Source organism: Amphiura filiformis, chromosome 13 (assembly GCF_039555335.1).
Source record: "Amphiura filiformis chromosome 13, Afil_fr2py, whole genome shotgun sequence".
Lineage (NCBI taxonomy): Eukaryota > Metazoa > Echinodermata > Ophiuroidea > Amphilepidida > Amphiuridae > Amphiura > Amphiura filiformis.
The window spans coordinates 25594966-25613276 of NC_092640.1; the positions used below are offsets into that span (position 1 = coordinate 25594966).

Below are 18311 nucleotides of genomic sequence, written 5' to 3' on the forward strand. Positions count from 1 at the left end.
GCATGCTCAGTCTCTTACCCATCCACCCAAACACCCTTATCTCTCACCAAAGTGTACACTAGAAGCTGATGAGGAGATGGAAACTAAAATAAATTCTTTTAACAATTGGTGTTCTCTTTTCCAGTGGTTTATCTATAACTTATTGAGTGGGGCAAGTTGAACAAATCACTGTCAGAGGTGATATTAGCCCTCAACTCCATAATTCAGTGATATATTGTTTTCAGGTGTGTTTGAATTATGAATATGTATACTAATTGGTATCTTGAGATGATAATGATGGTGATTATGATGTTGGTGGTGATGGTAGTGGTGGTGATGGTGCTGGTATTTTGATGCTTGTTTTCTTGACACCCACTTAACCTATTTCATGCATCAAAATTTATCGGTGTTTACTAGCAGCTGAAGAATAAATTCAGCTTTGTAAATTGAACATGTACCAAGCACACATATATGTGTTCATCCATATCAAGAGGATGTGCCAGACTCATCTCAAGTGGAGGGAATTCAAATTATCCAGAGTCACATTGTTTTTAGGAATGTTCTCTGTATTCCTAAATCATGTGACTTGGTAATGATTTGAATTGACTCCACTTGAGATGAGTCTGGTATTTAATATTTTTTATTATATGTAACAAGAGACAAATGTAGCAGCCGACAAGTGCATGCTTTTGATATGGATGTACATATATTACACATATTACTTCCTCTCAGAACTACACACAACCTCCTGACACATACACCCCCCGCCCCACACACACACATCACTGCATTTTGATTGGTTTGTTCACTCACATCTCACAAACTATTTTACTTCTTGTTTTACTCATCACTTATTTCACCCCCACTCCCATAAAATAAAACCTACCACCAATCATCACACACTAGTGGTAGCCCCAGCCCAGGGCAACCATCAAAGGACAAGTGGCCACATCATGAATTTGATCCATTATGTAACGACAGGTATTTATTAAGTAGACTTATGTTGATATAATACTAGACTACTTCCCTATTGAATTGTGTTGTTCCTTTTGGCCACACCATCAGCCAGAGATGCCATCTTTGATTTTGTCTGAATTCCTTATTTCTTAAAATCCAAGTTTCTGCACTTTTATTTATTCTTAGTCTGTTTTTGGACTTTTTTTACACCAAATTTAGACAATATTTCAGGCTTTTCACAAGTTTCAGACTTTTTGAATGGCTCTGCACTCTGAATATGGTACATTATCTAATTACAAATTGTATTACATTAGATAATGGGTGTAGATGTGAGTTATGTGGACCTACTAGACTGCTTCCCTATAGAATAGGTGTATGAATATCAACTGAAATAGCCCATTGTTTGCCGTTTTTGCCAGAGAGCCTTGTCATGCAAAGGTTACCATGCAAACAAAAGTCTCGAAATTTACAGAAAACATTTGGGCTTATTCCAGTTTCAGTGTGAAAATTATGTCTATATATTTCCAGTCATGGTCGTCAGAAGAGAGGAAAGTTATTTTATGTGATATGTTTTTAGTTTTTTTGTGCTTCTCAATGTCCCAGAACTCCCATTAGACTAGTTAAATGAACATAGTTTTGTAATGTGAGCCATCCAACCCACTTAACAATTTTTTTTAAATGGATCATACTAGAGATATTGTGAAAGCTTAGCACAGTTTGAAATCAAATTTTAAAAAGTCGAAATATATGGCTTCATTTGATGTTAGTACCTACTCAAATGTACAACTGATGAAAGCATGGTTTGGATGGATTTGTAGGTGGAGCAAATAATATAATGTGATTGGGTAAGACCCCTTGTTTCCCAATTATTGACTAATTATAGAAAATTTAATGTATAGAAAACTTGTATGTAAACCTTTGTATGTAGGTGTAAATACTTTAAAATAGGAAAATGATCACTTAATGTACCTAGGATTGCATGTAGCATGGGGTTTGGACACTTACATGTAATGTATAATTGAATATAGATACAAAAATTGCCCCAGTATTGTTTTTGAAAGTAGTAGTAAGAGTAGCAATTTGGGAAGATGTTTGCTTAATTTTGTTAAATGCCAATCAAGTTGAAGTTGTAACTAACACCCTCTAAGCTGAACGCTCTGTTTGTTGGCTTAGATGGAGCCCTCTATTTATTTTTACAAACTAGTTATTATATTCCAGCTAATAATAATAATGACATTCAGGCATGTAATTTGTATCTACAAGAAGGAAAACAATGCATGCTGACCATAGGGTTAAACATGAAAAGTCCCAAGTTTTGAGATATTCCCTTAAAATTATAAGAGCTATCTCAAGAACCACTGAACCAATACAGGGCTTGTTTGTACTCATGTTAATGCATTTTTCATGCTGATTCCAAATATGGTCATGATGATTTACAATTCTGAAATTTTTCATTTTTTTTTAGAAAATTCATAAGTTGTCGACTGCAGACACCCGCATGGAGAGTGTTAATCTTTTGAGTGGTAAATCATACTGGAAAACCAAAAATACAGTGTTTGTATCATAAAAAGCAAACTTGGGACTATAAACTAGCCATAGTCTGAGGCCTCACAGACTTCGTGAGCACGTAGCCCGAGGCCAGCTAAGGACTGGACTGAGCATGAGCACCTTTCAGGATAGAATATCTATTAAAAGCAAAAGAGCCCAAAAGTAGTGATGACTATTATACTGGTGCTTAAAGTCTGCACAGTTGTCTTGGGTGGAATAAATTGACCGTATACTTAGCATGTAATTATTGTGAAGAATACATTGTATATGATCATCAATTCAATTACTTTACCGTTACCCACTTCTTTTTTTTTTACTACTCAATTTATATAGTGATGATATTATTGAAAAGAAGCCTACACCTGCACCTAGGGGCCCAGGGCTCTTTGGGTTTGAGGGGGGTTTGGACTCCTTTGGAAGTTGGGGGTTAGGGTGAGTTAGTTAGTGGCATGGCATGGTATTGCATTGCATGCTGGTCTTTCTTGGAATGGGCTATTCCATTTAAAATCCACACTACCCCTGTAGAAGATTTTGGAAATATCTTCCACAGGAGGAGTATGAATTTCAAATGGAATGAACACATTAGGTGGCTCCATTGGAATTTTATACACACTCTGAGAAAGATTCAACCTGAATCTTCTGTTCTGCTGAGGGTGGGTGAGTTTCAAATGTGCCTATAATGTGTTCATTTCATTTGAAATTCATACTCCCTCTGTCAAAGATATTCGCAATTGAGCAATAGGGGGACCCCTAATATTGAAGTAAAATAATACCCAAATCCCTGTTTAAGCCAGGCCTATCGTGAACTTGTTAACTTCAAAAGTCAAATATAGCTTGATCCACAAAAAATTGCCAAACAAATGCTGGCCCAGTTGAATTGAAAAAAAAATTTAAAGTATACATTTTTTTGACTTTTTCCTATCGCTTTCTACTATTTTTGTTTATTTCCCATTGAAGTGATATATTGGCAAATACATCAATGCATGATTGATGAACATGCATCGTACAAATGGCACTAGGCCTATACTATGCTGTCGCAACTTTCACCCGTCTGGCAAGGCCATGTTTAAATATTTAGTAAGTTTGAGATTTAAAAAAAATCTCTTCCTACCTACCCTAATTTTAAGTTATGCCAATCAAAGGGTTTTTTTTTTTAGAACTTAGTTCTTGAGCAAATTTAGCTGACTAGATGGGCAATTCCAAGCGTTGCGGAATGATGCAAACTGCCTTCGTACGAATTTCTTCTTAATGCAGCAGCCAAAATTGTATTAACAGCATAAGGTGAATAGCATAATGTTAAAGTATTTTTGGTAAGTGAATGATTAAGGTAGGAGAAACTTTTCCAAACCACCCTAATTTCCTAATTTGCATATGCAAAGTTCAGCGTTCTTGAATGATGCGCACAGGGAGCAGTATTTTTTGCACTAAAACATTTTTGACAAACTCTGTGAGTTTAGTAATCTGAGATATTAAATTTTGAAACTAAAATTATGTCAATATTCTGCTAGTCTAAAATTCTTGGAAGTGAAATTTAGCACTGGATGTTAGCTATAGGATGTAACATAACAACTATCACCATCTATCAAGAAATAATCATCACTGTTTTTATTTTGTCGTAAATTTAAAGAAAAAATCCTTGCAATCCATGAATCCTTATGGCGTTCTTGCGGAATGATGCAGGGGTTTTGTGGAGAAATGTCACTTACAATGGTTCAGGCAATGCTGAAACATCAATTACTGTAAAGATAGTTCTGTGCAATGCATTTCAGAAAGTTTTAACCCAAAATTGTGAATATTTTTTTCAAACCGGCACATTATGAATTATGCATCATTCCATAGCGTTGCGGAATGATGCAACTTTAATTGGTCGTTACCGCCGCAAATTAGACTTTTTGAACATTATTTTTGTTTCATTGGATAGGGATGAATAAATTTGCTTTGCATTCTAGTTTAAATGAAAATCAACCTTATTTTAAAATTGCAGTAGTAATAAATGATACTTTTGCGTTGCGGAATGATGTTTTTAATCGTAAAATTGGTACTCAAACAATGCTGACGAAGCTACACGTTATAAAATTTGAAAATTTCTGGTGTTTATATTTTGAGCTACTTATAAACTTTATATTCACATGCATAATTTGTTTCCAAAATTTTACAGTATAGAGCAGTTGCTGTGTTTTTAGTTTTGCTGCTTTTACCAGTCAAGAATATGCAAATTTATGCGAATTAGGATGTTTTTCTAACAATGGACACCATTTCCTCCTAAAAAAGGATGTTTTCAGAAAATATAGCTTTTTAGCTACAATATGAGACCAAAATCACATACTTGACTTGATTTTTATATTTTGACAATTTGGGCGAGGTTGCTTGGAATTGACCAGATACATGTATGTAAAGTTTGTAAACTGGCGAATTCCAACTGAACTAACATTTCCTGTTTGACGTCAGCATTTTAGGTGGAAAGTGGTTCTGATAACAGACCTTTCCCTTCAAAATCAAATTGTTTTCTTCAAAATCGTACCTTTCGGAAAGTGGTTCTGATAACAGGCCTTTCCCTTCAAAATCAAATTGTTTTCTTCAAAATCGTACCTTTCTTCAAACTCAGGAAGGCAAAATTTGAGGATCTATAGATAGGTGACATCAGGGAAAGTTTCAGGTCAAAGTATGACTATTTTCTATTCATTTTACCATAAAATGTCAATTTTATTACATTTACAATCAATCACAAAATCGCACCTTTCCTTTCAAAATCAAAATTGTTTTCTTCAAAATTGGGAAGGTAAAATATGAGGATCTATCTAGATAGCTGACATCGGGGAAAGTTTCATTTCAAAGTATGACTATTTTCTATTCATTTCTCCTTAAAATGTCAATTTTATTACATTTACAATCAACCACAAAATGAGACCTTTCCAATCACAAAATCAGACCTTTTCCCTTCAAAATTAGACTTTTCATCAAAACTAGAGCGGTTCTCTTGTTGCCGGGTTTTTCGGCATATGTGGTTGGTGTGTAAGGTTGTTGGGTGATGGTATGATAGTGGGTGAAAACTTTGCGTCAGATGACGGCATTTAAATATTTGGGCTGTGCTATTGAAGGGTTGTTTTTATTGCTAATTAAACAGTATATTGACATTTTCTACACACCCACCCCCACACCCCACACAAATCTTATTACATTTCTTTTGATTACAGTAGATCTTTATGTGGCATGCGTGTTGCAACTTGTTCCATTTGGTGCATCAGTCCGATGCATTATAAAATGCTTGTCTTTGTTTCATGTTCTGCATTGTTTCTAGCTGCATCTTGATCTTCTATCCTGCATTGTGTCATGTAGTCGTAGAATTGTAACAATCTTCCTCATGTGCATCCCTTAGATTTGGGCAACAGGTAGTAAATGTGCTGGCACCTGTCCAGGGGTGTGCATTGCATTTTTTAGATACCTGTACTAGCCATGTCTGGTAGGTAAGGGAAGGTTTTAAAACCCAACTGCAGGTTGAATGTCGGCGCCCAGGTGGTACTGGTGGTTTAACTGCATTCTATTGTACCAGACAATAGCAACCAGGGTCAACCACATTTTCTGTCAGGGTGCTGTTGGTGGACCGGCAGTTGGCTTTGTGTCTACCCTAAGCAAAATTGGTCAGTAGTCCTCTTGGGGTTAAAGACATCCCTGGAGTTGTCCTCCAAGTACAAAAAGAGAGACGATCCATCAGGTTTTAAAAAAGAATACAAATCTGTTGCGAAAATCAGACAGAATCCATCAAATAGTATTATAGAGCTGTTGTAATTATGATTAGAAAAAGATTAGACCACTAGTACTTGTTGCACCCATTTGCAATTTAGTAAATGCTGATGAATAGTATAGTAGCTTAACCATATGATCAGTGAAACTGTGGGGACATGATCTGCACCCAGGACCTTTCTCCTAGTCTTAAAAAAACAAATAAGATTGTGTTCTCACTATCAACTGATCCTCTCAGCCACATTTTTGTCCCTCTCCCTTAAATTTATGTACAGGTACAGAGAGACACTTCCCACAGTGCATTTTTCCCTGTACTGATTTACTATTCGTAGGAGAGTATTCGGGTTGATAGTGACAGAAATGTGCTGGTATAGGAGTTGCAAGGGCCAATTCCTATGCCAGCGCAATACAAGAAAGCATGACAGTGTAAACATACCTGTGTAAATAAGACAGGGCTAATCATCAGGTCAAAGGTCATTTGAAGCAGAAAAATGACGCTGCCACTTTTCGAGGAGCCTGCGTAACATGAGTAGTGATTATGTGTATAGCTATAAAGACTTACTTGAAAATGATGTTACTTGCCAACAAAAAATCGCCAGCAGAAAAATGACACTGCTGCCAGCGTTGATACTTGGTCAACTATGACGTCAGTGGCCTCAGATTGTATGCCAGTGTCTTATCCACGCACTATGTGCGTAACCACGTATCTTTATTCCATGTAATATCTCAATTGCAAGATCTGGATGAACTCTGTTAATTGGGGTATTTTTTGTCACTATCTACCCATGTTGCACTGAATAGCAAAGCATTACAGGGAAGAAATGCATTGTGGGAAGTGTTATATCTTCTCAGGTCTATTTTGTGTATACATTAGAGAAGTGGAGAGGAGGATAACCAATTAGTTACTAGAAGAGAAAGACAGACTAATAAATAATGTAGATTATCACAGTGCCCAGATATTAGTGTGTCATGTGTGACCTGCTACCACAAAATGAGTGTTAAGTCGCAAGTTGGTAGTTTTGAGACGTCCTGGCTGCTGAGTTAGTATTTGTTTCACACGCACCTGTTCAAGCCAATAGTATGTATGTCATTTGTGAATAGGGCCACAATGGGCCATTCACGAAGGACATACTACTGGCTTGTACAGGTGCACAATAACAAAGAACATTGACTCAGTTAGCCAGGATGTCTCGAAACTACCAACTTGCAACTTTATGCTCATTCCGTGGTAGCAGGTCACATATAGATATCTATCCCTCACCAACACTAAAGGTCCGTTCATACTACGCCGCAATTGCTTTGCGGTGCGGTGCATTGCCGCACTGCAAAATACTGCATTGTGGTTTCGCAATAAAGTTAAATACATTTTAACTTGGAAATGCAACGAGTTGTGTTGAGTTGCGGGAAAATGTAGTCGATATATTGGCAACGCACCGCAAAGTATGAACAGACCTTCAGTGTTCAGATGTGCTCATCTGTGAGGACACAGTTCTTTCACCCCAAAATGATTGCACAGCAATAGCATGACCTTTGAATGCATTGTGGGTACAAAAACTCATACTGCACAACTTGAGGTCAAAATTTGGGAGGTGAATGAACTGTGTCATTGGAAGTTAGCTCATTATGTTTTTTTTTTTTTAAAAATGCAATTTTAATTATTATGTTTCAATTCCAGTGATACCTCCATACATATTGTCCTGGGTAGGATTACACCTATGCTAGCTGGAGGGGAATGACAACTAGTAATACAGCCCTGTTATAGTTAAATGTCTAATACCTATTTCAGTATTTCCAAAGGTCCAGGAAAATTAATGAGGTGTCACTGGAGCTGGAATAGATAATGATGTAAACCACTTATAGGTTTGAATTTCAACCAGCCTAATCACAAAGTTCCCATGGCCAAGTAGTTAAGGCGCAGGTCTTGTAAACCTGAGGTCCTGGGTTTGATTCCTGGGCAGGATCACTTTTACTGCTTGTCTCCTTTATTATTTGCGATGGCGTACCTGGTGAAAAATTATAATTCCTAGTGATCATGCCACTGTTTTTCCATGTTATAATGTAAACTTCTTGCTATTAAGTAATAATGTTGTCCCAGTCACACTGTCAAGCATTTGGGCACTTACTTTATGCTATGTCTCCCTCAAAGATACACTTCATGAGGGCATTTTAATAGTGTGATGGGAAATCGTGTTGTGTGAGCCGATTTTAATCATTTGAAAATATCCAAATCAGGTGGATAACATGATGCATATAATTGCAGGTTATTCACGAAATAGCCGTCTCCGTAAATCTTATACAATGTTTCTTTCCCCAAATAGCCATGTTATTGTCAATGGTGGAGTAATTTCATGAATTTAATGTGGAATACTGTGTCAAAAATATTAACTTGCCTGAAATCTTGTTAGTTTATTTCCCAGTCTGTGAAGAGTAACTGCTTGATAATAATGGTAACACAGAAACTCACCCGGTGATCATGTTTCAATGGGCTATTGACTTGACCTTAACCACCCACACAGGGAGTGAGAATTTCAAATGGAGTAATATGAATGGGTGACTCCATTTGAAATCTACGCCCCCTGTGCCACCTTTGTTCCATAACCATTAGGGTATAGGACATTTTTTGTTTTTGATATAGCCCCCGAATGAAATGTATTTAATTATGTTTGTACTCACTCAGGTAGCATTGTGTGTAAATTTTACATCCGAACTAGAGGCTATTCTTTTTTTATGGGCATTTTAGTGTCTAAAATGGCCCAAAATGAGGGTTTTTCAATATTGCCGTCCATTTCTAATCGTCACCCCCATAGGCTTTACATGTAAAATAAAAAGGCTCGTAAAAATTTAATAGCCTCTAGTTCGGATGTAAAATTCACACCAAATGCTTTTTGAGTGATTACAAAGATAATTAAATACTTTTCATTCGGGGGCTATGTGGAATTTTTTTTTATGTATTCCTTGTACAATGACATTTCACAATAAAATGTCCATTGGAAACAAAGGTGTGTGTGGGAGATTAAGGTCATGTCTTCTATAGGGGTTGTACGGATTTAAACTGGAATAGCCCAACCACCAATGAGATCAGCTTATTCTGTGAATCACAAATAAATTTCAATCAGTATGCACATCATTGGCTCCAAACAAAGGATTCAAACCGGTGTTCTTCACCGTAATCATGGTGCAGTGCAGTCAATTCAATCAAATGTTGTCTTCAACCTATTTGATTGTAGTGCATTTGTTATGTGTCTGAGACGAACTGTGGCGGTAGATTGCAATCATGCTTTTGTTGAATGCATTTGAGTAGTCTGCCATATTTACAGTATGATATGTCATATGCACAACCTCTATTGAACCAATTCTAGCACATTTCTCATTTTTCTGCTGTCCACTGTCCAGTTCAGGCATTAAGTTCGAAACTTTTCACCTGCAGTTTGGACAAAAAACATGCAATTGGTGAAAAAGATTGACCAAATCTGTAATCAACAATTTCAAAAAAGGGCTGTCACGCTTCTTGATGCAAATACATTTCACCTTCCAGAATTTTTTCATAGCTTGAGAAGAACTTAACATATGACCCAGGGGGAAAAAGAATTATCTAAAGTCTGCACAAAAAGTAACTCAGCTGTTATAAATACGCCTATAGATTCAGAACAAATAATTGTTTTCACAATATTTCAACAAGAGAGAGGATGATTTGTTTACGCGCATTTTGATACCCCATTCGTCAAATGTCGTTCAATATTAACAACACAGTAGTGCTTTTACAGAAAAATACCCGAATTTAAAAGTTGCCGTTTACAGCGATCAATGGTTATAATGCCAGCACTGTAAACACGTAAAGCCCGCCATTATCTTCGCGCTTACTTCAAATCAATACAAATAACTGCAACTTTTAAATTGGGGTATTTTTCTTTCAAAACACTGCTGTATTGTCAATATTGAACAAAATTGGTCAAATGGGGTATCAAAATGCGCAAATAAATCATCGTTCTTTTTATGTTGAAATATTGTAACAACAATTATTAGTTCTGAATCTATAGGCGTATATATAACAGCTGAGTTACTTCTTGTGCAGACTTTAGTTAATATTTTTGACACAGTAGAATTGTATTTGTAATGGTGTAGGGTTATCCCATTATGTCTATATTCTTGAAGAATGCTTAACTTGTGTTGGCAACTAATAACTCATCTATGTCCAGCAGGTTAATTTAACTTTCTCTTTTGTCAAAGCCACAAAAATAAAATAAAATAATGCGCAATAAATGTGCTGATGTCTTAGACCAAATAATACTCCTGCTGTGGAGTATAAGTTTGGCTGTATCACAATGATTTGTACCCATTAGTTTTCATGTTTATTGACAAGCCTGCTGTGCTTCCAAATGCAGTATATTGAAATGGTCAACATTTTTAGTTTACAAAACCTTTCATAAAATGAACAAATTAGGCTAATTAGCTGGATCTTATGTTGCATTTTAATAAGGCAGTCTTGTTCATTTAAATCAGTTGAAGCTGATGGGTACCAATCATTTTGATTCAGTCTGTATAATCTATTTCTGCTGTATCCTGCATTTATTAGCTAACACAACTCTAGGGGTGGGTCCAAAGCAATTTATAATCAGTGCATTTATTTGCAATACCACCCACCCCCTGCAACATGCCAGGTCCATGCATGGCTGGATATAAGGAGTAATTGAACAAAGCACATGTTAAACACTCTCCAAGAATACAGGGTCTGGTTTCACAAAGACAGTTTGAACTCATCTCAAGTGCCACAACGTTTTGCAAGTCTCCAAACCCACCTTAATTTGCTCATCGATGTTCTCATTCCCAGTGGCTTAGGTTAATGACCCCCAATAAACAACAACACTCAAATTTTGACCCTAAATTGCGGAACATGAGTTATTGTACCCAATACATCCACAGGTCATTATTTGAGTGTACTAGCATATTGGGGTTAAGGAACTGTGTCCTAGAGATTGTCATGTTTGAGATCCTAGTGAAATTTGATGAGGGGGGAAATGATGAAGGTTTTGAGACAGAGACTTGCAATGACTTAAAGCATTTGGGCATTATCATTCTTCCTTGTGAAACTGACTCGGACAATGGGCTATTCCAGTTGAAATCCATACACCCCTTGACTTGACCTTAAACTTTCACACAGGGAGTGTGAATATCAAATGGGGTTACCTGAGTGGTTGACTCCATTTGAAATATACACCCCTGTGTAGTAGATCAAGGTTATGTCTTCCATGGGGGGTGTATGGATTTCAGCTGGATTAGCCCAATTAATGTGCAAGCAATGGTGAAAGTTACGATAATACATTTCCAAATGTGAGTCATTATTTAACATTGATGCAGTTGTTAATCATAACCACTCATGTTTCAACCATTTTACCTCCCTGCTTGCTTCTTCCTGTCTTTGTCCCATCTGTCTGTCTGTCTGGTTGTGCCTCTTCCACTCATGTCATGCAGTTCAAACAATACAGAGTATCCTGGGTATACGCAGCATACTGACTATAACTATGGCAACGGGTAAGTGTTTGGCTAATATTTGGTGGCTTTAATCATTTTGTATGTGATATATTTTGTTGTGGCGTTCACCTTTCATAGAGACCAGGCAGGTTTTTTTTCCTTCAGCGGTGTTGTCTACTGACCTCTACCTTCATCAAGTGGCAAATTTGTTTTACATATACTTTGAAAAACTCAATGAATAAAATCTTTTAAACCATCATGCCACAGTGAGCCATGTTTCAAATTGGGCTCAATCTCAGGCGGACTGTCCTCCTGCATCACAAAACAAACCATCTGGCGACGAGCTCTAAGTACGTCATTTCTGATTCGTCTGAACTGATTTTTTACAGCTGTCAATCAACCACTGGACTTCAGTGTTTGATTGACAGCCATGCAGTGATATAAATCCACACGATGCATGTGAGTGCGTGCTGCGGTTTCTCTGGCAAGAAAAGCGATATCAGACGATTGGTGCACATGGCTGCCGCCCCTGGTCTAGCTAGTGCTATCATTCTGTTGTACACTTTTGCACTTGCGGTTTTCAATTTAGCTTCAAAACTGGGCAGTATATTGTTCAGAGTCTGATTTTAATTCTGTACTCATGTGATTCCATTGCCAATTGAAAACATTTGTATATGTTGCCAAGCGCTTTGTTTAGTGACGAAGGAACACAAACGGGCTGGGACTAATTTCAAATGGGGCAGGAGTAGTGAATAACTCAAATTTACATTTTTTGAGACATACTCAAGCAGCCAGAATGTTAACGTATAGGACATCACATACATACCTTATTTTGGCTTAAAATCAAGTTTTTATCAATATTTACATAATATTGAATGGCTTTGAGTGTGATTTTTCTATCTAGTGCAATATATTCTTGTATCACACGAAAATAAGCCATTATTATTATTATTTATATCAGGCTTTTGCTATGCGGTAAAACGCGCGACGCGTTACAATATTTTTTTGAAAAAAAAAATATTGTATTGCATCCGGTATTTTGCAAATATTGTACAATATACAGTTTTATTGTATCGCTCAAAAGCCTGATATAAATAATAATCTGTTTGATTGGTTTTGTGAGCTTCAAACATGCAGCACATAAACTGACCTCAAAAAGAAACTTTTTTCACAAGGTCATATCTTGAAATCCTGTCCATCAAATTGAACCAAAATTACACACAGATTTACTTCAATACTCTACTCTTAACACATGTCAGTAACCCAGCAGTTATCCAACTGACACAACAGCAAAATGCACTGACATGGGACAGCTTCCTGGACCACATTCACAGCCCAGCCCTGTTTCATGAAAAAAGTGTATGAAAAGCAGAAAACAGCACCATTTTATCATCTGTGCAAGGATCTTGTGTGCATTCTCACAGATTTTTTGTCCTGGGTGCCAAATGTTGGGCTGTGAAAGTGAAGGAAGTCCAGGAAGCTGTCCCGTGACAGTGCATTTTGCTGTTGTGTCAGTTGGACAACTGCTTGGTTACTGACATGTGTTTTGAGTAGAGTATTAAAACTAATCCTGTGTGTAATTTTGGTTCATTTTGATTGACAGTATTTTAAGATATGACCTTGTGATTCACAAGTTGTAAAAATTTATAAGTTTCTTTTTGAGCTCAGTTTATTACACAGCGCCACACACTTGCCTGTAGATCGCTATATGCGATCTGCAGATTTAGTGATAAGTCAACATTGCCACCCCCATATAAGCAAAGGACTGATGGCGGCATGCACATACCCTAACACACAAACCACAGAAAATGTGGGCCTTGAAAAACAGATTCAATGGTAGGTGCTCAAGATGTATTTTTGCAGTAACTGCTTCATGTTGCTACATAGTTGCCTTCACATACATCAAATCGTACCTTTACTAACATGTGCATTTTGTTTGAGCATGTTTTAAATTAACATATATCCATCCACCACGAAGTGGTAGTAAAGTCAGCTTTAGATCATTTTCTGTTAATTGTAGAATTTGAAAGAATGCACTTTCAGCTTTAAAATGACACCTCAACCAGCTTCATCGGACATCTGGAAGTGAAGTTATGGTTCACCAAAAGTCAAATTCCTAATATATTTTACATAGAAATCCATATACTGTTTTTGATTGTAACTCAAAATGCCGAATTTACGACCAGTTTGTGGTGGTTGTGGATGGGCACATATGTGACATGATCAAGGGGAATGAGTCACATGTCGACCCTGGTCGAAAATAAGTTTTACATATGTTTCTAAAGAGGACATTTAGAGCTTTCTGTAACTGAAAACCCCATGTTGATACAATTTTTCTTTACAAAGTTACATCAATTTATCAATCGCTGAAAACAATATAAAACAAAAGAATTTTAACACTTTCTTTGCCAATATCTCAAAATCAATATTAGCGACATCCAACTCATTTCCCTTGATTGTGTCACATATGTGACATGATCTGGTCCATGGGGGCCAAAGGCGGCAAATTTGAAACTTGAGATAAAGGCAAAAATATAAAGTAAAAAACAATAAAATGTTACTACAAGGTAATGATTATAGTAACTCAATTTTCAAAAATGCCTCCTTGGGCCTGGCATGGAGCAGAGCGTGTCACATATACGATCTGGAGACTTAATGACAAGTCAACATTGCCACCCCATGTAAGCCAAGGACTGATAGCAGTGTGCACATACCCTAACGAGTAGTGGGCATTGGTTTGCCTCTATGAAGGGGGTCAAATACAAAAAAAAGAAAAGATTTATAGATTTTTGGGTCGGTCGGAATAGGGGACTACAAGGTACAGGGATGTAAGTTTTCAGGCTTCTGCCTGAATTCAGGCTTTTATTTTCATTTTATTTTATTTTCAGCCCATTTTAGGGTCATTTTCATGCTGTTTTTCAGGCTTTTTGTCAAAAGTGGACTTTCCTCCCTGGGGGTAAAGGAGCGTTCTGGAAAATAGAAAAGGTTAATCATACTGAGAAAGAATCTCTTTGTTTCAGTTGATTGCAGAAGTGTTACTCGGAATTTTATTATTTTCTACAGGAACTTCTATTTATTCATTAATATTGCCCATATCTATCAAGTTCTATGTCAATAAATCACACATAAATCCAATGCAAATGGCAATGTTGTTGTCAATAAAATCAACCTGCACTTAACCAAGAATACTTACATCAATGTTGAGAAAACCAGATTATATAATTCCCGTCGAGCATGCCACTGTTTTTTCGTGTAATATTTCCTCACAGGGAGGATGGCAATTTATTTCTCGCATTTACGGCCCTAGCTACTATGGGCTATTTGCGGGGAGGAGATAAGTTTAAGTGACCGCTTATGGGTTCGAATTCAACCAGCCTAATCATGAAGCTCCCGTGGCCAAGTGGTTAAGGCGTGGTCTCGTAAACCTGAGGTCCTGGGTTCGATTCCCAGGCGGGATCACTTTTTCTACTTGTCTCCTTTATTATTTGCGACGGCGAACCTGATGAAAAATAATGTTTATTTATATAATTCCCGTCGAGCATGCCACTGTTTTTTCGGGTATAAAATATTTTCATAACATTACAAAAACATTTTTTGATAACTTACTGCAAATATTCTAACATAATATTATTTAAGTGTTGACAAAATATTTGGCAAAAATGTTTTTGTAGTGTGTTTCCATACAAAATGTTCAAAAAACAGACCTATAACCCGGCATTTAATGTTATTAAAAACATTTTTACCAAAACCAAAGCCCAAATTATAACCTCTTTAAAACATTTTTAATATGTTTTGTGTTTGCTGGGAACTGCGGCATACATCTACAATATGAACATGAAATGTTTCTTGTCATCAATAAGAGAAAACCGTATTAAATAAGTCCAGGTCTTGCTAGTTTGTCATGGATTGATTTAGATCATTTTTAAGATAAAAAAAAAACCCATGTGTGTTCTGAAAGTATTTTCGCCACTGGTATTTTTCAGGCAAACATCACAGGATGGACAAGACGGCACTATGGAGGATGGGGATGACTTGGACGAGGGAGAAGAAGTTAATGTCAGAGTGAGAGCTTGTTATAATTATGAGCATGTTGAGGATGATGAACTGGATCTTACTGAAGGTAAAATGGGCTATTCTATTTTTTTTTTTTTTTTTTACTCAAGAATTTTGGGCCCCCCCCCCCATGGGTTTTTTTGGATTTTCTTCCAAATTTGACCTCACAGATGAATTCATCAAGTCTTTGCCATTCTAAATATGTAGGCCTATACTTTTATATACTTCAGACCAACAATTTAACAGTTATGAGGCACAAAGGTTTCCGTAATTCCAGGTTTAGACCACCCTATAGTGAAATTTTTCAGTATGAGTTCAGATTTGGTTGAAAAAATATCATTATTACAGAGGATATAAGGTGTTCAAGGAAACCTGGCTGCAAATTTAATCTTCACCTTTACATAGCTGCTGGTTTGCCCATATAATGTGGACATAAATTATACATGCTGCATCAACATGGATGAATCGTCTCTTACTTTTATGACAAATCAGTCTCGGCCAGCATTTCAAATGATGAAACACACACACAATAATTATTGTCAAAATTGCTGCCAAAGGAGGAATAGTATTAGGTCATTCAAGCGTAACTGTTTGTAACATCATAAATACCGTCATTTTGCCTGCAAAATAGATTTCAATTTTGACGTCCTTAAGTGAAAACCAAACCTCGGAACTTTTTACACCAAAAGTTTAAAAAGTTGATTTATATAACCACTTTTGCATTTCGTGCTTTATAATATTGTAATATATAGCATTTGTAAAAAACGTTTCTTTGAACGGAACTATTTTTTGCCTAAAAGCTACACCTCATAGGTCGTCTAAATAATTGAAATAGATAGAATTGAGAAGTCAATTAAGATAAAACTGCATCCCCTCAAACATAAAACGTTTGAATTTTAATAAAGGAAAACAAAAGCACTTCACATTCTCAGAAATCATTCCAAGATCTTCAATCTTGGTCCAGAGACGTCACCTAATCGATATTGGATCTTGGTTATATACAAACAACACATGTTTCATGCCCGTTCCCCACGTGCCCGCAATGTAAAAGCTCATACTTTCTTCTCAGTTTTATCTACTGTACAACAATGACCCAAGTCCATGACAGGTGATTTTGAGAAAACTCAAACAAAACTTCCATGTTTTATTTCTTCAGTTACATATCTTTGGTCACCAGGGTAATACAATACATGTGCATAGAACGAGCCTGCATTAAGTATGACAATTACCACTTACGTTATTGTGTGGGGGTCATTTTATCTGATGGACTTGGGTCCTTGTTTTAATCAAATGGACTTTGGTAATTTCTGAAATCATTATATTTCCCCAGTATATGATTCCTAATCTCACTTTTTAACTCCTCACAGATACCCAACACCCTAACACACCACCAAACAGCACCCAACAAAAACCTGCTGACACCCATATATGCATGCACATGGACTTGGGTCATTGTTTGAATCAAATGAATGGTCTCCCATATAAACACTTGGACTTATAATAATATCTTTATTTATTCACGGTAAAACATGTTCAATATAAAAGTCATTGTTCTTCCACATGTCCGTGGCATATACACATTAAAGTAACAGAATTATAAATTAGTACGTACAATTATTAAAACATTATTAAAACAATAGTCAGTATATTACAAAATTATGAAAGCATAAGAACATATAATATTTCTATAATTTTTAAAACCCAGTAAAACTCATTTCAGTATGACATCAAAATCTAAGAAAACAGGCAAGAAGATAAATATAATCACCAGAATAAATAAAAGTTCTAGACCTTATATTGCAACATATATATCTGAATACCACTTACACATTCACCAAGTTCACACTCGCACTACAAACGCCTATACACACTCCAAGTACACCCCAACTCCAGCACACCCATAAATACCACACACCCACATAACCACCACCCCTAGGCTTGCACCCACATCTTACTCCCATAGCGCACCTTCATCCTAAATCCACAAGCATGCATCCATAACACAATGACACGGTTTTTTAAATATAAAATAGGTTATAAGCTATATTATAATGTACAACAATATTAATTAAAAGAAAAGCACCAGCAATATAGGAAAATTAAAGCACATTGACAAAAGTCTACATCAAATCCAGAATTAAGGCGATTTTACAAATTGCACTAAACTAATACACATTTAAGGAACATCATATTGTACAGGAGCAAGAAGTCAAGATTGAATTTCTATTGGCTTGGCTTTCTCATGCAGAATAAAACAACTTCCAGATTGAATTTGGGGCTGTCATTCACACACATGGTATCCTTGAATGTAAGCTACATTTACCCATGCCTAATTCAAATTTGGCCAAAGTATGGACTTGTGTTATTGTTGCAGTCAGGTATTCAATTGTTTAACCCCTTGAGCACTACCTATCGATCTAACATTGCCTCTGATTGGTCAATTACATGATATCTTCACTTTAATCACCAATCAGAATGGAGCTTTGTAGATTGTTCACCCCAATTTTTTTGCGTGGTGAAATTATTCTAACAATGTTGCTGATTGGGCCAATTCACCTTTTCGG

General features: G+C 36.5%; 1 protein-coding gene across 5 annotated transcripts in view; it reads left to right on the forward strand.

Moving 5' to 3' along the window:
* The window catches only part of LOC140168164 (protein kinase C and casein kinase substrate in neurons protein 2-like), a 93083-nt gene that overhangs the window by 60225 nt on the left and 14547 nt on the right, over positions 1 to 18311 (forward strand). For 2 of the 5 annotated variants that reach the window (XM_072191489.1, XM_072191490.1), the window contains 2 exons: positions 11695 to 11754; positions 15678 to 15814. In XM_072191489.1, coding sequence (XP_072047590.1) covers positions 11695 to 11754; positions 15678 to 15814 — 197 coding nt within the window. Of the gene's footprint in view, positions 1 to 885; positions 961 to 2817; positions 2936 to 11694; positions 11755 to 15677; positions 15815 to 18311 lie in introns of those variants that run through there. The other 3 variants (XM_072191488.1, XM_072191492.1, XM_072191493.1) reach the window with 3 other exon arrangements.